The sequence below is a fragment of the Sorex araneus genome, chromosome 6, assembly GCF_027595985.1.
Source record: "Sorex araneus isolate mSorAra2 chromosome 6, mSorAra2.pri, whole genome shotgun sequence".
NCBI lineage: Eukaryota > Metazoa > Chordata > Mammalia > Eulipotyphla > Soricidae > Sorex > Sorex araneus.
Window position 1 is genome coordinate 65,147,775 of NC_073307.1, and position 21,092 is coordinate 65,168,866.

The following is a 21,092-nucleotide window of genomic DNA, read 5'->3' on the forward strand; positions in this document are numbered from 1 at the left end:
TAGTTTCTGTTTTCTTTCAAGGGAGACTGGTACAAACTAGAATTCCTTGTGTTCTGTACTCAATTCAAGGTCAAATACAAGGGACCAGGGAGAAAGCAATGTCTAAATGTGGTAACTTGCTTCTTGATGATTGAAACAGGTCAAGCACAGCAAAACTGATCTTTCTCTTTAAATATTGATCAGACAGGTTGTAATCTAACAGAATGCAAAGTCTGCATTCAACTTTGAAAACAAGTAAATAATTTAAAGGAATGCCACGTTAGGTCAATGGGAAAGGAGAGAAAACCCAATATGCCTTCTTCCATCACAGGACAGAAAGAACTGAGTGTTGGCTGAATTAATATATTTGTGTAGAGCATAAGTAATGATATAAATTAATAAAAGTAAAAACTGTGTTAAGCTATATTGTGAAAATTTACATTTGAGAGAAAATAGTCTCACTTAAGAAAATATGTTCTGAACGATTTCACTCTCTTCCAGAGCCTGGTACGTGGATGGCCGTGTGCTGGTGGTGATAGTTACCTTTGGCATCATCCTCCCTCTGTGTCTGCTAAAGAACTTAGGTAAGAAAAAAAACTGGTTTTTATTCTGATTTCAACAAGACCAGATCAGAGAATAAAAACCAAATAAAAATGTTTCCTACAGTGAAAACTTACAAGTACTAGGCTTGATTTTGCTAAGGGATATAAATCATTGGTCATGATACGATTTCCTGAGAAATTTCTCTGCGAAGCTTTTAGAAGGAAAGGCCTAGGCCACAATACAGTGTCCAGTCACACAGCATTTAAGTTACTCTGAGAAAAGTCTAGAAGATGGACTTAAATGCCCATCGATCTAAAATATCCTGATTATTTAGACAAAAAGATTTTTTATATCATATATCATGATACAAAGTTGCTTAGATTTTTGCATTGAAGTATTGTGAATTACTCTTTTATTAACAAAGTCTTATTCACCTCAATTATTTCCACCACTGAAGGAGGTGACAAAAGTGAAAAGTCTAAAGTGATGATAATTTTAAAATCACATCCAGTTGGTTTTGATTTTTGGGTATGTGTATGTACTGCACTCGGGGATCACTCCTGGCGCCCACTCAAGCAAACCAATGAACAACGGGATGACAGTGACAGTGTATGTACTAATGCTCAGAGACAAGTGTGCCTTTTGTTTTGAGGCTTTTTAGTCATTGAAAAATGAAGCTAATTCGCTGTTCAATTGAGGGATAAGACTCTAAAATTTGTTTCCTTTGATTTTGGCTATATTCAGGGCTCAAGATTAGATTAAAGTTACTCCAAAAAAATGGTTGAAAGCCATAAAGTTTTGTTTTACATGAGAAAGTACCAAGTTTCTCGGGGAGAGAGAAATAGTAAGTATAGCAGGCAGGGCACTTGCCTTGTATGCAACTGACCGAGTTCAGTTCCCCAAATCCCATGTGTCCCAGAGCCCACCAGGAGTGACTTCTAAAAACAAAGCCAGGAGTAAGCCCTGCTTATCACTGAGTATGACCCAAAACAAACAAACCGGCAAACCTGCTGAGTCTCTGTCACTGTTCTCTAAGACCTATTAGTAGCACTGTCCTCTGTAGCACTGTCGTCCCATTGTTCATCGATTTGCTCGAGCGGGCACCAATAACGTCTCCATTGTGAGACTTGTTGTTACTGTTTTAGGCATATCGAATATGCCATGGGTAGCTTGCCAGGCTCTGCTGTGCAGGCAGGATATTGTTGGTAGCTTGCCAGGCTCTCCAAGAGGGACCAAGGAATTGAACCCGGGTTGGCTGCATGCAAGGCAAATGCCCTACCTGCTGTGCTGTCGCTCCAGTCCCAAGCCTATGAGTAGATATTTTTTATATTATTTTTTTATTTATGAGCCCCACCTGGCAGTGCTCAGGGTTTATTCCTCGCTCCCCACTCAGGGGTCACTGTTGGTGGGGCAAGCTAGGGGGACCCTATGTGGAGCAGAGACTAACCTGGCCAGTTGCAGGCCACTTGCTCTGGTATCACTCAGGACCCTTCGAAGTATATATTTTTTAAAATCTTCTTTAACATTTAATTTTCTAGTTTCTGGGCTTGTTTTGAACTTGTCTATGTATGCAGGAAGGTAGCTCTTTTCAATTTAAATAGAGAAGGACTTATTTCCTCTGGGATTAAGAATACAGCAACTCCCAGAGGCACTTAACTTTCGCTTTCTCTAGAGGATAGTGGTCAGTGGCAGATCTAGGCCTTTGACAAAGAGTAAGGTAAACATCCCCAAGTGCTCGACTTATCTCTAGAAATCACCTCATCTCCTCATCTGGAGAAAGGTTTTATACCTAATGTTCAATATGCACAAAATAATTTGCTCCCAAGAGGCTCAGGGAGTAAGTGGATATGCTCCTCTGCCTCGAAGTGTAGTAACACAGACACATGACCAGAATGGGGGCTCTTTCCCTCCCTCTGAGAATAGGCACTTTTGCTCTTTGTTGTTGGACCCTACCCGGCTGTACGCAGGGTGCACTTCTGGCCCTGTGCTCAGAGACTCAGTTCCGGTGGGCTCAAAGGACCATCTGGGATGCTGGGTGTTGACCCGGGTTGGCCACGTGGCAGACAAGCACCCTACCCATTGTAGTATCTCTCCAGCCCAAAAGCTGCATTCCTTATTCTGCTAGGGAAAGCTAGAATCATGGCAAATCACATAATGTTTATTTGTTTTTTTTTTAAGGAATAACTATATCTTTTTATTCTTATTTTTATTTTTATTTTTATTTTTTTTTATAATTTATTTATTTTTAATTAGAGAATCACCGTGAGGGTACAGTTACAGATTTATACACTTTTGTGCTTATACTTCCCTCATACAAAGTTCGGGAACCCATCCCTTCACCAGTGCCCATTCTCCACCACCCGTAAACCCGGCGTCCCTCCCACCCTCCCCACTCCCATCTCCGCCCCACCCCACCCTGCCACTGTGGCAGGGCATTCCCTTCTGTTCTCTCTCTCTAATTAGCTGTTGTGGTTTGCAATAAAGGTGTTGAGTGGCCACTGTGCTCAGTCTCTAGCCCTCATTCAGCCCGAAACTCCCTTCCCCCACATGGCCTTCAACTACAATGTAGTTGGTGATCGCTTCTCTGAGTTGCCCTTTCCCCGGAACGAAATCACATAATGTTTTATGTGTAAAGTCACTGTTGTTGTCAAATAAAGTCGTGTTATGAAACAGCAACTCTTGTATTTATGTTGGCATGCATGTATTTTATTAAGCATCAAACTGTGCCTAAAATAAGACACTGAAAAAAACTGAACTAATAGATGAAATAACAATTATCAAAATTTCTTTTTTAGGCTATCTTGGCTATACTAGTGGATTTTCCTTGAGCTGTATGGTTTTTTTCCTAATAGTGGTAAGTGCTAATTGAAATATTTTAGTTTCTCACAGTACAACACATGTAATAAATTTCATTAATTTATTTTATTTGATAAAAATCTATTTTGTTTTTCCTGCATTTTTATATCAGGTTATCTATAAGAAATTTCAAATTTCATGTGGTGTTCCAGCGTTAAATGCAACAATGAATGCTAATTTAACAAATACTGATATGTGTACGCCAAAGTATGTTACCTTCAATTCAAAGGTAAGTTTCTTTATACTTAAAAAAGAGAAAGGGGAGCTAGAGAGATAGTACAGTGGATAAGGTACTCATCTTCCATGCCAACCCAGGTTTGATCCCCACAACTTCATGTGGTCCCCTGAGCCCTGTCAGGAGTGAAAACAGAGCCAGGAGTAAGCCCAGAGCATAGCCAAATGTGTCCCCAAACCAAAAAGCAGAGAGTGTTTTTATTGAGGGCATTGTATTTCACACCTTGCTGTAGTTAGACTTTGAATATATTTGGTCCCATGAAAGCACACAATACCGTGGCTTCCAAATTTTATAATTCATTTAGAGAACTCTAAGAAATGTATATTACATGTACCTCTTACTTAGTACCCTATAGGACAACCTTAAACCAGATCTGTGAAAATGTCTTCATGGATTATTGTTTCAACTCTTCTTGTGTAAAACAGATCAATAACATCCTTAGTGCAATGTTTCTTCTCTGATGGTAAAAGAAAGGAATATTTCAAATACTTCCAGTTTGCACAGGAGAAATACAGACACCACCACAAATCAGCACTTATGAACTTTGATAAAATTGAGATATTGCTATAATATGGAATAGTGAAGTGTGGAGTCAATCTAACAGGCATTTGAATCCATGTGCAAGTTAATCAAACCTTGTATAAAACCGAGGATTCTATACCTTCTTTCTACAAAAGAAGTAACACATTGTTTTTGAGAGTTTTAAATGTCTTATTAAAAAAATAAACCAACTAGTCTCCCCTTTGTCTGTCTCTACCTGTCTCTCTCTTTCCCTCCATCTCCCTCTCCCTCTCCCACTCTATCTATCTCTTGCCCTCTCCCCTCTCTCTATCTCTTCTCTCTTTGTCTCTCTCTCTTATCACTCCCTCTTGTTCTCTCTTTCTCTCTCTCTCACTCTCTGTCTCTGTCTCTCTGTCTCTCTTGCATACAGCCATAGCAGTGAACATGGAATAGATTTCTTTTTATTCTCATTATTATTTTAATTTTAAAATGTTTAAATTATTATTATTATTATTATTATTATTATTATTATTATTAGCTTTTGGGGTCACACCCAGTGATGCACAGAGGTTACTCCTGTCTCTGCACTCAGGAATTACCCCTGGCGGTGCTTGGAGGTCCATATGGGATGCTGGGAATTGAACCCAGGTTGGCCGCATGCAAGGCAATCGCCCTATCCGCTGTGCTATCGCTCCAGCCCCGGAATAAATTAATTTTTTATGCCACCTTTTAGGGCTGATTTTTTTAAATAAAAAATAAAACTGATAAAAAGCAATACCCAGCAAATTCTGTTGGAGGGAGTTAAAATTGTTAGGTCTGTCTACTGCTCAAGGTTATGGTGGGGCTTTAGCAAGATAATGTAGGGAAGATACTGTATGACTGATCAGCGGTGCCATGTATTCCAAAGTGATGCGATGCCTGTAGCACTGTAGCACTGTATTTTGCAAAATATGCAAAGATGCTTAAGGGGAACTGCAAAGCCCTTCTGTGCCAAAGTCCTAATGTCTCAAGCTAGATAAACTCTCTTAGAAAAGCTATTCCTCTTTCATATCACGTAGACCTTCCTATAACTAATCCAGGGATTCTGAAATAATGTCAGATTAAAAAGAAAGACAGCCCAGAAATACCAAAACTGTGTAATTTTTATACAATGAAGATGCCTTTTCTTAGTTTTTACTTTTTCCTTCAAACAGACTGTGTATGCTTTGCCAACTATTGCATTTGCGTTTGTCTGCCACCCGTCAGTGCTGCCAATTTACAGTGAGCTTAAAGAGTAAGTGACTTGCTCAACTTTTATCCCTTAAGCACGTTACATCCCTCATTAGTAGGCGAGAGCTGCAGTAAATAGGTACACTTGTATAATAAAACCCTGTGGACTCAACACTCAGCTCCAACATGTACTTTGCTATTGCTGATAAGTACTACCTCACAAGAAAAGAAAAGACAACAGCCTGTATGTTTCTCATAAACTTATACAATGACCAAGAAACAAGGTTTTGTTCATTTGGTTTTCCAAATATTGTATTATTTATGAAATTTTGAGTATTTGTGTTATTTGATGTTCATTGTGCTTCTTCAGATTTATCTGCGGACTGTTACATAGGGTATCTGCTTCACCTGTTGGTTTGGACAGAAGAGACTGATAAAACGGAAATAATTTATTGTTAAGACCACATACTAGGCAGAGAATATTATTGTTCATTTTAACCTACTAAGATGATTCAACAGATTCCTGTTGTTTGGTTATGGATTGGAGGGTCACACTGATGGTGCTCAGGGCTTACTCCTGATTCTGCACACAGGGACCAGTCCTGGCAATGCTTGGGAGGTCATGAGCGGTGACGGGGTCAAACCCGGTTTGACTGCACTCAAGACGAGTGCTGTCCCTGCTGTACTGTCTCTCTGGTTCCAACAGACTTTTTTTCCCTTTCTGATCACAGTTGTAGTAAAAACTAACAGGCTCCTCTTACATTTTTCTCATATGATCTCCTTTGACCTATTGCTACCAGACTTCTTTATATACTATATAGCTATCAATTACTATTTTGAAAAAATAAGTTTTTCACTTAGCATGAAATTAGTTCATGACTATTTTTCCTGAATTTAATTGATACATGGCCAGAAATTGGAATATCTATGGCTACCTATTTACGCAAATCATTCCTACATGTAGGTTATTTAACATGTCCTAACACCTTTGAAATTTAATAATCTATACTTTAGGGGCTGAAGCAATAGTGGGTAAGGTACTTACCTTCCATGAAGCTGGCCCAGGTTAAATTTAAATCCCTGGCACCCTTGATGGTCTCACAAGTCCACCAGGAGTGATCCCTGAGTGCAGAATCAGGAGTTAACCCCTGATCTTTACCGGGTGTGGCCCCAGAACAAAACAAAATATAGATTTTATTTTGTCATTTTGTTTGTGATAGTTCTAAATTTTTTGTTTTCCCTCCTCCCTCTTGTGTCAGAGGCAGATATTATGAGTACCTATAATATTTGAACTCAAGTTTTAAATTTGTTTAATTTCAAGTTTTAAACAAAGATTAATTATTTGGAGAGTCAAGAAAACTCAAGGTTAATCCAAACTCTCACAGTAAACTTAACATTTGAGATCAAAACCCTTCCTCACTAAGGCCCTGGAGACATACCAACTCCACCTGCATCCCTGCGCATACTCCCCGGGAAACGCAGATCTAAGCAGCGACAGTGTTAGCAGCAGAACACCTGAGGTCCATTCCAACCCTGTAATGTTGTAATTAATGTAATGTCATTGCATTAAAGTCTGTAATGCCAAGACTTGGAGAAGAGCCTTGAATTTATTTCCTTTTCCCATGTACATGCTGTGTACAGAGATAATATCAAACAGAAATACTAAAAAACATTCTGCCCTTCAGATGAGAACTTGATATTCTTAGAAATAATGGGAAAGAACACTCAAGGTACTGTTTGTTAATGGGTTTCTCTGCCATAATACCCATTCGGTAAAAAAAGAAAAATTATTCTAAAATGGAATAATAGCAGTTCAGTTAGTCCTATCTGCTCTAGTCTGGCAGAAGTAAAGTTAAATTTGTATTGTTCAGTATTAATGCTGGTGCTTAAACTCATTAATTTTATTTGTAATTTTTCAAATACCTTTATCTTTCTTTTCAGTCGATCACAGAAGAAGATGCAAATGGTTTCAAATATTTCCTTTTTCGCCATGTTTGTTATGTACTTCTTGACTGCCATTTTTGGTTACTTGACTTTCTATGGTAAGTAACATTGGACAACTGCGGATTAATCAATAAAAATCATATCAAAGTAACTTTCAACTTTCAACAAAAAGGAAAAAGCAAGATCAGAGTGATAGTACAGAGGGTAGGATACTTGCCTTGTACTTAGCCAACTCTGGCTCAATACCCCACACCCCATATGGTCCCCTGGGAGTGATTCCTGAGTTCATAGCCAGGAGTAACCCCTGAGAATCACCAGGTGTGGCCCAAAATTTTTTTAAAAATTAAAAAAGTATTAATTTTTCTGGTCCCTTCCAGAGAAACTGATGATGACAGCTTCATTATACTTTTATATGTTTATGCAGACAGAACAATAAAAGAAACACTAAGCCAATATACTATATTTTTCCCTAATTTTTAAGAAAATTGCATTTTATAAATATACCACCTTGATTGCATAAAGTTAAAAACTATACCAGAGAAGACTTTTCTAATGGCTGGAAATTGGGTCAGAGTCTATTAATAGAAAAGAGAGTCAGACAGATGTTAAGAGTGAGAAAGAACAGAATGCTGCACTCATGATACTATGCGTTAATTAAAAATAAAATGCTAATTGGTCACCAGAAGAGGCTTGCAAACATTTAAGGGAATAACATTTAAAGTGAAAAGAAAGTAAAATCTCAAATAGTTTCAATTGTGATTTTTACTGTTTGTGAATAGTTTACTATACCCTCATCCTCTCTTGTTCAGCTTTTATTCTTCAGCTTTAGATTCTTTCATTTTATCATAATTTGGGACTTAATTTTTTTTTTCTTTTTGGGTCACACCCAGCAATGCTCAGGGGTTACTCCTGGCTTTGCACTCAGGAATTGCTCCTGGCAGTGCTTGGGGGACCATATGGGATGCCGGGGATTGAACCCATGTCGGCCGAGTGCAAGGCAAACGCCCTACCTGCTGTGCTATCGCTCCGGCCCCAATTTGGGACTTAATTTAAATGCACACATTTCACATTATGTTGTATTAAATATTTCGGGAATTTTTTTCATAAACAGACGCCTACAAATGTAAAAACGTTTAGAAATTCTTAATTCATCATTGAGAAAAAGGCTACCCTGATTATATACTTTTATATTATATTACCATTTTTCTAAATAGTGGGAAATAGCACCATCTATTGATTCCATAAAAACTACATTTTATTTTTGCGTAAAAAGGCTCTTTTTACTATCTTGCAGTTTCAGGGCAGGGAGAAAGAAAGAGAATTTAATATTTATTGAACATCTCACGGTAGCTTTGTTCCAGCTATGATTTTTTTTCTTTGCAAATCTCTTTTCCTTCACATAGAACAAAATAGCAAAACCTTATGTCATCTCAGGTTTAAAAAAAATAAGCTTGACCATTTTTTTAATGACTATAAATTATAATAAAGGAAACTGGAGCTTAGTAAGATTTTATTATAAGTTATGGTCCTTATTCCAAAACTGAAATCTTGCTATGGCACAAACTGGAATTTGGATTTTATACCCAACACCTTGAGATGGTACTTTGAGAAGCCTCAAAGGGGGACATGATAAGAGAGAAATAATTTGTTAGCAAAGAATGCGTTTTTGATGCTTTGAATCACTATTCATTCTGAACTTTGATAGTCTTTGAAATAAGATTTCCCAAAAATCAAATTATGTCTTTAGAAAGATCTAGTTTAAATCTAGATAATTTTTTTAAACAAAAAAGCAGACGTGGAAGATCTTTTTTTTTTCTTTCCTGCATAGTGGTCTATTTTCTTACTGCCTCCACGACAAGGGAGCGGAGTTAGAGAGGAGAGTTTGAAAGGTGCTGTGTGGTGTGTAGTCTGCCCATAAAACTGCAGCTGCTTGGCTTGCCTCATGAGGAGTGCCAAGCAGAGGAAGGTCTAATTAAGAGAGACTTTTTGTATTTCAATCATTATTTTGATCCCGATGTATTTCTAGATTTAACTGACTATAAATTAAGTCTACTCACTCTAAGTAGCTTCTCTAGTGATTACTATAAATTCCTTTTGCCAACGTAATATATGAGCAGGTGAAACACGACTTATATAAGACTTTTCTTTCCACCTTTATAGATTGTTTTAATGGACACCCAACACCTAGAATATTGTTCTCTTGGCTCTTTGATTAACAGATTCTTTGTTATTCGAGCAACCAAGTAGTGTTTGATTTTAAGGCCGTCTTACTTTTCCCTTGTTTTAGAAACTGTGCAGTCAGACCTCCTACACAAGTACCAGAGCAGGGATGACATTCTCATTTTGACTGTGCGGCTGGCTGTCATTGTTGCTGTCATCCTCACAGTGCCGGTGTTGTTTTTCACGGTGAGTAAAGACCTCTGCAATTTGAGAAAAGCATGTTTCCACCTGCCTTCAGCTTCAGCCATCTCAGAGAAAGCCAGCCACATGCGAATTTTTTGCATCATTGATATTTCGTCAGGGAAGTACCCCAAGACACATTAAGGCTCCTTCAGGAAGAAAGTGGTTGGGTCAGAGAGATGGTAAGAGATGAAGCACTTGTCTTGCATGCTGCCAATGTGGGTTTGGTCCCCTGAGCACTGCTAGGAGTGATCCCTGAGCACTGTGCCAGAAGTAAGCCCTGAGTACTGCAAGGTGTGGCCCTAAAATATAAATAAATAAGTTATACAGTGTTAGAAAGTGGGATCAGTGAGATAAAGAAGCCCCTGGTGAGATGAATCATAACTTTAATTAATTTCTCACTTTGATTAATTTCTCCCTTTTCTTTTCTAAGTCAGATTTTTTGGATTGAGATAGTTTTGTCTTTAATATTATGCTTTTCAGGAGTATGTACACATAAGCTCATACATCTTAAAATGTATGTTATTACACCATATCCACAAATAAAACTACAACTAATGAAAATAAATAATAAAAATCTAATAAAAGTGCCGATGTCTAATGGATACTCTGCCTGTTCCTCCCAGTCTCCCTGCTATTCCTCGGGTAACCACTGTCCTGCAACCATAATCCATGGCTTGTTTTTTTTTTTTGTCTGATAATTAGCTTTGCATCTTTGTATTCCATGTATGAGCGAAGTCATTCTATATGTCTTTTTCCTTCAGACTTATTTCATTTCATATAATCTCTTCAAATTTTGTCCACATTGTTGAAAATGGCAAGATTTTATCTTCATTATAGCAGAGCAGTATTTAATATTGTGCATATTTCATAGGTTTTCATTCCAAAATATACCATCTGTTGATATATCGAGTCTCTGTTCTGCTTAAATAAGTGTAGACACAATATTCGCTTCTTAATCATATATGATGGAAGAATATAGAAGGATCAGAAGAGAACTTAGTCATGGATAAACAAAAGCAAATTATCACCCCAGTAAAAAGAACTAGCAATTTATAACTAAAAATATTTTGATTTTAAGTCAAGTCTCCCTGTTTTTGAAACTATGAAGCTATTGATAAATTCATTAAGTATTACAAAATAGTTCAAAATTTTTATGCATGAGACAGAGCAATCATACAGCAGGTAGGATGTTTGCCTAGCATGAGACCGACCTGGGTTCTATTCCCGGCATCTCATATGGCCCCCCAGGGGACCAGGAGTAATTTCTGAGTGCAGAGCCAGGAGTAGCCCCTGGATATAGCCAGGTAGAACCCAGGAGAAAAAAAATTTCTTTATGTCAATAAACCAGTTCCCATGAGGAGGATTGACATACTGTATGAACAAAACTGATTTTTTTTCTTTTCCAGGTTCGTTCATCTTTATTTGAACTGGCCAAGAAAACTAAGTTTAATTTATGCCGTCACGTCTTGGTTACCTTCATACTCTTGGTTATAATCAACTTGTTAGTCATCTTCATACCCTCCATGAAGGATATATTTGGAGTCGTAGGTATGACTTTTGACTTTGCACTTTTAATCTTCTTCAATATCAACTTTAAAAGCTTAAAATTTCACAGTAACAACTCCAAAATCTTTTCTTATTTTACAGGAGTTACATCTGCTAATATGCTTATTTTCATTCTTCCTTCCTCTCTGTATTTAAAAATCACAAACCAAGATGGAGATAAAGGAACTCAAAGGATTTGGGTATGTCTTATCCAGTAGCTCTCATTATTCTGATTAGACTCCAATCACAGTTACCAAATAATTCATCTTTACAGTTTGATGCCAGCTTAACTTGTCTCAAAAAGAAAAGGCTGTATGGTAGCATTGCAATTTAGGAGATTCAGAATATCATATTATACATATCTCCATTCTCTCAGGATATCTTTACAGATTATTCTGATTGTCTCAGTGAGGAGGTTCATCTGAGAAACTTTGATATGTTTGATTGATTTGGTTTTGGAGGCCATACCTGGACTTATTCCTAGCTCTGTGCTCAGAGATTACTATTGGCCAGCCCAGAGGGCCAACTGGGTGCCAGAGATTGAACCCACGTTGGCCATGTACAAGGCAAGCATCTTGCTACTATACTCTCTCCAGTCGTAGGCCTGAGTAATTATCATTCTTCGCTCATACAGATTGATAGCTTGTCTTTCAGCAAGATTTGAAATAGAGAAAGATTCAAAAGGACAAGCCCTCTATCTTTGTCTGATTCCTTGTTCTGTTAGCTCCTTCCTACAGCCTAGGGAACTTGTGATACCTTAAAGTTTCTGAGTTGGCTATAGGAGTCTCTTTATGATTTGACAGATATGCCTTAGAGCAGTAGCCCTAGATTGAGAAACTACCTTTCTATGTTGGGGCTCTTGTTTCCGGGTCTGGTAAAGTTCAAGGGCATCCACTGTTACAATAAAACAAGACCCTCTGAATAGCATTGGGCAGGGGTTGCTGTCTCTGGGAGTACCTGGACTCCCTGAGAGCTGGATCAGAGCCCTGATGGTAGGAACCTGCATAGCCTCGGCCCACTCAGCCACCTTGAACTAAGTCTCCCCATCAGGCTTTTATGAGGCTTTGTTCTCCCTGTAGCTCTCATTGTGCACTCAGGACCCAGAAATCTATACTCTCCTGTTCTGTAGGTTCTGGTTAGTAGTTTGGCCCCTGTGGCTTTTAGCAACCTTTGAAGTAACTTAGTTTCAATATCATGTCTTACTTTGATGTCATGTCCTGTTTCACTGATCAAATTTACCTTGCTTACAGATTTGATCTTTCTCCCGCCTTTTTTTAAATAGTTTTAGGGCCCTACCCAGCAGTGCTCAGGAGTTACTCCTGGCTATGAACTCAGGAATACTTCCTGGTGGATTCGAAGGACTATATGGGATCCCAGGGATCCAGCCTGCCTGCCACTCTATTGCTCTGATCCCTTGCCACTCTTCTAAGAGGAAGTTATAATCTAGGTTTGTTGGTCAAACAATATTTAAATGATCCAAAGACTTACTTCCAACTCCAAATACAAGTGTACACAAAAAGAAAGAGGAAGCATTTGTAGTCCTTCCCTCAGGTGCTGGGGAAAATGGTTGTTACCTTGGAAAGTAACCCGTGCCTTTCTCTTCCTTTAGGCTGCTCTCTTCCTCGGTCTTGGGGTATTGTTTTCGCTGATCAGCATTCCCTTGGTCATCTATGACTGGGCCTGCTCTTCCGGCAGCGATGAAGGCCACTGAGAAAAGGAGACACTCTGGTCATGCTGCTCAGTCCCTCACCACACATCAGCAACCCCTCATCACTTCCTTTGCAAGTTTATAGAAGCAAACAGAAATGACAAGATAGAAGTTGGAATACCACTTTGGCAGCAAAACAGAGGCCCATTTGCATAATGTACATTCATGATTTGGTATCATTTAAAGGATTTTTAAAAAAATTTTCATACAATCTTATTTTCTGTTACTTTCCACAATTAGTTTTCACATTTTCTAGGGTTTTTTTTGTGGCCTCGTGGGTTCAAAACTTTTTTGTGGCCTCATGGGCTCAAAACTTCACAACATACATAATCGTCAATCATGTTTATTTATTAGGCATCAGATTTGGAAATAGTTTTCCTACTGATATTTAGCTCACACTCTCTACCTTTCTAGAAGAGAAAATTATTTTGAATTGTGTATATATATATATATTTATTTTGCTTTACAGAAAAAGATGGTTTCGTAAATAATTTGCCTATTTTGGTTAACATAGCACACAGGAATAATCACTGGAATGTCAGGGCATGTGCCATTGCTGGATCAGAGTATGCCCAATATTTGAGGTGGCTCTGATCACCTGGCAGCTGGACTCCTGCAGTTCAGTGGCTGCACTATCCTACATGCCACTTTACACAGAGAGATTCTCTGGCAAGTGTTCCCAACTGGGAAGAGAAAAGAATGAGTTGTACCTTGGTGAATATATTTAATACACATTTATGTAATATAGCAAATGTTTCCCTCCGGGCAATTTGTGTCAAAGTTACTCTCAGTATAACTCCAGTAGGATAAATTCACAGCATCTTGGTACTAGGTTGAGAGGCAAGGGTACAACATGCCTAAGAAAATAACCCTCTGGTGCAGACAGCCTCATTCATACACCTGGATTGTGGAAGGGAGAGAGCATTTTATTAAATGATAAACCCAGCAGTTTTTACTGATGACTACCAGCTTTTGCACAGAGAATAATGTGTATCTAACCAAGGATGATTTAAGACAAGTAATTCCTGTTTTATATTGGGTACTTTGCGGGGGAGGGGGGTCTTTAAAAGACTTGTTTTATATCTATAAATTTAGGTTATTACAAATACAAGAATTTTGTACTTATATAGCCTCATTCCTATTTTGTGTCTATTACTCCATCTTGGGCAGGGAAGGTGAGGACCAGCAGAGAGATTTTGAGAGGAACTTGACGGGCGTCACTGTGTACCTTCCTTCCCCGACACGAGATCTTGGCGCCTGTGCTCTTGTTCTTCTCCAGGGGCTGTTTAGCCCACACAGGAGGACAGTGTTGCCTCCTACTCCCTTCCTGCCCTTCCACCCTTGGGAGCAGAAGGAACTACACAGAGCCTGAGTGAGAAGAGGGCTGTAGGAAAGGGCAGCTGGGAAAGCAGTGGGATAGGAGGAAACCCAGGAGCATACCCCTGAGCAGAACCCTCACTGTGACTGGACTGTCCGTGTCACAAGGTAGGGAATCTGTGATCTCGTCCTTTTGAAACTCTACTTGGCTTTTATCTGCATGCGGATTGAGTTTCTCAAACATGTACGTTCATGAGCACAGATTTTCCCAGCCAGAGATAAGGAGACTCTAACCACAGACTCTTGGGCGAGTTTCAGGGCACTTACCTCTTTAGTTATGTTCCTCCCCTAGTAACTCCCCATGTGTAACTCCCCATGGGTCTCTATTCCCTGGAAGCCGAATGAACTGTCCCCTTCCTTCTTCCAACTAGTGTCCCGTGGGGAAGGCAGGCATGGGAGCACTTTGTTACAAATCCCGTGAGGATGAATAAAAGGTTATCTCCTGCATTTATTGGTAGGATCATCACAGCTTTTAATGTCATGCTCCAGAATTACATCCACATTAGGTCTGAGTTCAGGTATTTCGATACCTCGCCTGTTAAACCCACAGCCATCGCTCTCCTTTCCAGAGGAGTCTTCCATAGTAGATGAGCAGGGAGAAACTGAGCAGAAGTTGGTCCTTGAGGCTTGACTAGAGCACTAAGGAAATCGCTAGATAGCGAGACAACCCTCCATTTTAAAAACAAATGTTTGTTTTCTTGTTGGTGTATAACAATTCAATTTATGCTTACAAGGTCATTCTAGAAAATCATCACTAAATCGTAGACGGTGTAGTGATATTTTTGGAACTCTGAATTCTATGTGTCAGCACAAGAAATTTTTATTATCATTGAAAATATATTTAGAGGGGCACATCGTTGTTGAAATGTGTGATATGACAGATTTTCAAAATCTTTTTCTGTTTATCTGAGCTTACTATTGATTGAATATAATAGACCCTACTGTAATTTGTCAAGTATCACTGAGTAATTAGATCATGTGTGTGGGATTAGCTATACAGTGTACTGCTCTTACTCTTGTTCAGAATAGTGAACTGGTAGCCAAAAAATACATGTATTGCAAATACTAGGTAGAATTTAAAGAACACAGTCAAGTTCTGTACAAGTTTTTTCTGCTCAATTAGTAGACTAAACAATATTATATCTTAGCCATGGGAGCAGCACGTTTTCCTTTGGTAGACAAGAGCTCAACTGTAGTGAACATGACAGTTTTGTATTTTGGATTTAGAACTGTTCCCTAGCTTTTATAATAAACTATGGTAAACCCCTAATTAATCTTATTAAAAGTAGGGGTAGAAACATGTGTACAAGAACGAAATCTAGTCTTTTTAAGCATGGACCAGTCCACAATTTATAAGCAAATGAAATCATAAAACTGTAAGTTTTTACGGCTATTTGTGACCTGTAACGTATCTTCATTTAGAAAGCAGATTTTACGTGGTGGCTAGGCCCCCAGACTGTCTGTCTAGGCCAGAGTCCCGAGTCCAATAATTTAGCTGGTATCAGAAAACACAAGAAAGTATCTAACCACTAAAAGTAATATTGTTTTTAGCCGGTATTTGTTCAGAGATGTCAAGAATATGTCACTGCTATTTAGCGGAATTTGGACCGTCCACCCAGCTGCAAACTGTCCAGTGGAGGTAGGGAGGCACCACCGTGAGGTGACCAGTACAGGCTGCAGTAGGGTCTGCGGGAAAATGGAAAATGTAAACTCAAAGCCCCCTCCTGGCGGTAAGTGGGAGGATGAGGAACCCATTTTTGTGTTAGTTTTGGTTTGTTTTGCTTTTGTGGGGAGGGCCTGGGTACACATCTGGCAGTGCTCAGGGCTTTCTCCTGGAAGTCTCTGAGCCAGGGATTAGTCCCGGTGGAGCTCAGGGTCACGATGCTGGGGACCAAACAGGGCGGGCTGCATAAAACACAAGCACCGTAAGCCCTGCACTGTCTCCCCAGCCCCACCAAGGGCCTTTTATGGTCGGGAAATCCCGGGACAGCCCTGGTGAGCACCCTGTCTTCTTTCCCGAAGCCTCCCGTGGGCCTACTTCTATTTTGGGCCCATTTATCTCTGTAGTTCACCTGCTTCCCTGGTGGCTGTAGAAAAGGGTGCTGCTGCATGGCTTTTCCATATGCCAGCAGTTAAGCCAACACACAGCACTTTCAATAGATTTATGCTATGAGACGCTGTTGAGAAAAGCACCCCCAGATAAAGTGGGAGCATATGCTGTCCAGGTGAGAGCACAGCAAGCTAGTGAAACCGGCTTCCAGGTAATCAAGCTGCTTAGCACGTTTGGGAACTGCTAAGCCAGGAGGTCTCCTTTTTCCTCCCAATTTACAGAGGATGGCTCCTAGGACTCAGGGGGCCAAAGCGGGACCAGGTCTTAGGGAGGAAAGGGTCTTAGTAGTGGAGATCTCGTGCTAATTTTCCCTGCAGTGTGGCGCAGAGGCAAGCTGTTAAGGAAGGCCCTCTGCTTTCTGACGGCCTTTTGCATGAGATATGATGAAAACTGAATTAAATGAAGTGTTGGTTGTTTTGAGGGCACTCAAAAGAAAATATCCTTTGTAAATGTGGCCTTAAAGGGAGCACAGCATTCACTCCCATCAAGAATGAGATCTGCAGCACGTTTGACCTGTGGTGCTCATTCCTGTTCTCGTTTTAAACTGAAAGTCTGTACTGCATAAAGAGATACAAATTTCTCTGAAGAAAATGTGGCGCTCAGCTGCACCTTAGTAGCTCTGAGCTTGGAGTGCGTGCTTAGCTGGAGTGGGCCACAGCACATTGAGTTGGGGTGCAGGCCAGGTCCCTGTCATGGTCAGATACTTGGTTGTCTGCCCTGCGCAAAAGCCACTAGTGTCCGTAGTTTATCAGTGGCTTGAGGCTCTGAAAGACTTAAGTTTCAGGAATATAACTCCTCCGTTCCTTTATGGTAAACTTATAGCCACTTTCAAAATAAAGAAGATACAGACTTTGTCACTTAGCAATGCTAGTAATTTATTTTCCTTAAGGATGGCAGAGCTGAGAATTCTTTAACAATTCTAAAACACGCACAGTGAATTACTGATGGTGATATAAGGTTTTCAGGTACAAATTGTGGGTTGGGTGGCTAACAACTGAAAAATATCATTAACTCTAAGAGAGAAACTGCTTGAAAATCATGCAGAATCCATAAAGCTAGATATTATCCTTTAGGGCTTTCTCAAAGGGAAGGCTGTGAAATGGGCCCATCTGTACACGGGCTTGAATCTGTGTTGTTAAAAGGAAGAATCTATGCAGCTGAGGCTTATTGTAAGAAATACTTCATTTGTATATAAATATATTGTAAATAAATAGGAGGCTGTATATTTTTGCAGTTGTTAATCCACACTGAATTAGAAGTCCCTAGAATCAGCATATCAAAAGTAATTGTTTTCATAGATAGTGGTTTCATTTGGGAATTAGAGAAATTTCCAGATAGCATAGTTCTCTCAATGTAAACTTGGAACCTAAAAATTTTACTTTGTTGTTTAGAAAGAGAAATATCAGAGAAATAGTTCTGTTGATTTCTTATATGGTATTAGGATAAATTATTTTAACAGTAGTGCTCTGACAAATAAATACATAGACCCGAATTATTGTCATATAGTAATAGTGCACCCAATTGACAATTGTTCTTTGGGTAATATTCTTTTATTGTTAATACTACTACCATTACACAGTATTTATGAAAACAGAAGCTGAGGAAAAGAATATTGGATTTTGTTTTTGCAAAACTCAATTGTTGCATTTCCCAGACTTCAGGATCTTTGTAAGTGAAGGAAACATGAATATTAACTGTTAGCACAAATTGATCAGAAAAGAAATCTTATTTTAATCAAGATTTGGAGACTTGCATGTTTGCCTATTATTTTTAGTATTGACTCCAACATAGAAAGTCTTTAGTAAATTTTTTCCCAAAAACACTTGGTACAAAATTCACACTCTATAGAGTCCAGTGTATTTTAGACTTTATCTGAGCCCAGTATGTGTAGCACACCACCGTTTTATTTGTGTAAAAACCTTGTACATGAGTTTCAGATAAGTTATTTAAGTAAGTCACAAGTACAAAACTTTGCTATTCATAATTAATCAAGTTGGTTTTTTTAAGGATATGGTGTAAATAAAGAAATAAAATAAGCTCTGTTCTATAACTACTCTGTTAACATAGTTTTTAAACATTAAAAATGTGAGCTTCAAATATTTATGAATTTTGTGTTACTTATTTTGGATGAAATACTAATATGCAGGACGTTTGAATACTGTTCACCCTCTTTAGGATTGTAGGAGACAGATAAATACACACTGTCAGAGTCCTAGAACACTCTTAAGTTCACAAAAAATTATGTTTAAATACTCAAACTTTTAAAAATACTTCCAATAGAAATCCAACTGGGTTGAAACTTTTGTTCCTATATTTTTTATAGTCAGAACAGCCTGAACATAATAATTTTTAACTCAGGTTCAGTGAACCTGAATGCCAATTTCTGTGCTGTTTTATAGAAGAGACTACCTACATTACAGACACTGACAAAATAGGGAATTCCATCAATACTCCCATTTCTCTGGGAACTCTTTGGGGAAACCTCCTTCAGCATGACTTTTCCTTTGTCTGTATTGGCTCCACCTCACGATCCTGAGAAAGTTTTCTCTGACCATGAGAAGTCACGGTTTGGCTTCACACTCCTTTCTGGAAGGGCATTTTCAGGAGAGCCAGGGCCTTTTATGGAGGAAGAGAAAATAACAGATTCTGAGGGTCAATTTGATGGCATGATTGGCTCTAGAATTTTGATAGATACAGTGATATGAAGAACTAAAGCTGTACTCCCCACAATGTTGTAAACACATGATAAATCAATAAAATTTCATTTAGGGAGAAAAATTTAGTTTTGCAGTAATTTGGAAAGTTCTGATTTTTTTTCACCATGGCTTCATACGTATTTGCTAATGCATAACTGTCTTGCGGTGGGTTGGTCTCCTCCTTCTTTAGGGGATAAACTAGAGACTTAATGGTAACTTTGCAGCTTAAGGGAGCTCTTTGCTTGCTATCTAGATTTAAAATTCTGTTGTGCATGGATAGGACAGTCTGGAAAGAGGTAGATCAAGTCCAAATAATTGGGCTAATATTTTGCATGCTGATATAGGTATCATTCTTTAATTTTTATACTAATGCAAATTTGTAGTACAATCTTCGTTGGTAGAATCAGAACTTAAAAACAGCAAGTATTTTATCAAAACATATCTTAAAGCTATAGCATGAAGTAATTTACACAGATAGGAAAATACATAAATCATATTTGGGAACATATAAATGGCTCAAAAGACTGGAAAAATCTCTCCCGGTGGTGGGAAAATAAAGGTTACTCAATAAATAGTGAAAAGAATGATTAGTTTAAAAAAAATTAAGAAATGTTCCTATGTTACTCCCATATCTAAAGAGAACATATGACTTAAACTCGTGGGTTTTATTTTTTCACAAAGTTGAGTTTTGTTGGGGGAAGGGCTCGGGGCCCATTGGCAGTGATGGGGCTGTCCCAGCCTTGCCTAGGTGAGGTGTAGGGCTGGGCTCAACCTGGGAGTCGCACAAACAGCATGCGTGCACCCTGCCCTTTGAGCCATTTCTTAGATCCATAAGCATAAAACTATGACTCAGATAAAGCAATAGTGTAAATTATTTACCTCATTAATTAAGGAACAAGATGTTTTGTAAAAAATGGTTCAAAAAACTCTAAGGACATACAAGCAATCAAGAATGCTAAGAAAGGGGGCAGGAGTGATAGCACAGCAGGGAGGGCATTAGCCTTGCACGCGGCTGACCCAGTTCGATTCCCAGCATGCTATATGGTCCCCCAAGCACCACCAGAGTAATTCCTGAGTGCATGAGCTAGGAGTGATCCCTGTGCATCACCGGGTGTGACCCAAAAAAAAAAATGCTGAGAAGATTTTGCTCATAGATGCAAGCTGGTTTCTCAACAGAATTTTTTTGCTTCGCCGGACAAAAGCATTTCTCTATCTGTTTTCTTCAATTTCCATGCTTATAAAAAGCTCAAACACATACACACACACAAAGGAAAATTTATATGGGATCTGATAACTGTGAAAGGGTGTCTAGTATTACATTGATGCAATCTGGTTTTGTTGTTTTGTTCCCCCTTTCAAAGTCTTCACATTTTCCTTACAACTTCCCTTATTATGACCATAAAAATCCCAAAGATTATTCTTGGTCATAAGATGATCCACTTCATTAGATTTTGCCTAATTATTTTCATAACTGTTCCTTTTATTTTATTTTTTGGTTTTGGGGTCACACCCAGCAGTGCATAGGGTTATTTCTGGCTATGCTGTCAGGAATCAGCACTGGGGGTGCTCAGAGGACCCTATGAAGTGCTGGGGATCAAACCTGGATCGAATGCATGAAAGGCAAGTACCTTATCTGCTGTGCTAGCTCTCTGGCTCCCATAACTGTAATGAGTGTTAAGTATAGAGATTTCCTTGGATTATACACTGCAAGTCTAGAGCCATGAGTATTAAACTAGAGCCACAGAATTATAGTTGTAAAAGTTTATTCTTCGCAAGCTCAAGACTAGGAAAGCTGGGGACTTCATGATGTTTTATCAGCTTATCTGTAAGTTTGGATAAATTTCTCTCTACCATAGTTCTTCCAAATTTGTTGTTTCCTACAAGGATATGACTATTCTTCCCAATATAAGGCTGGTACTAGACTAATTTTCTTTGGATGATTTTGTTGGCATTGGTTCACTAAATAAAATCAACTTTTGTTCATTA

At 38.8% G+C, this 21,092-nt stretch overlaps 1 protein-coding gene across 3 annotated transcripts in view; it reads left to right on the forward strand.

Moving 5' to 3' along the window:
- Window positions 1–21,092, forward strand: part of SLC38A1 (solute carrier family 38 member 1) — a 117,365-nt gene extending 96,273 nt beyond the window's left edge. For all 3 annotated transcript variants that reach the window (XM_055141108.1, XM_055141109.1, XM_055141107.1), the window contains exons 9-17: window positions 481–563; window positions 3,318–3,376; window positions 3,491–3,607; window positions 5,308–5,387; window positions 7,265–7,365; window positions 9,555–9,673; window positions 11,077–11,218; window positions 11,318–11,415; window positions 12,825–21,092. In XM_055141108.1, the coding sequence (XP_054997083.1) occupies window positions 481–563; window positions 3,318–3,376; window positions 3,491–3,607; window positions 5,308–5,387; window positions 7,265–7,365; window positions 9,555–9,673; window positions 11,077–11,218; window positions 11,318–11,415; window positions 12,825–12,926 (901 nt within the window). In that variant the 3' untranslated portion in view covers window positions 12,927–21,092. The remainder of the gene's footprint in view (window positions 1–480; window positions 564–3,317; window positions 3,377–3,490; window positions 3,608–5,307; window positions 5,388–7,264; window positions 7,366–9,554; window positions 9,674–11,076; window positions 11,219–11,317; window positions 11,416–12,824) is intronic.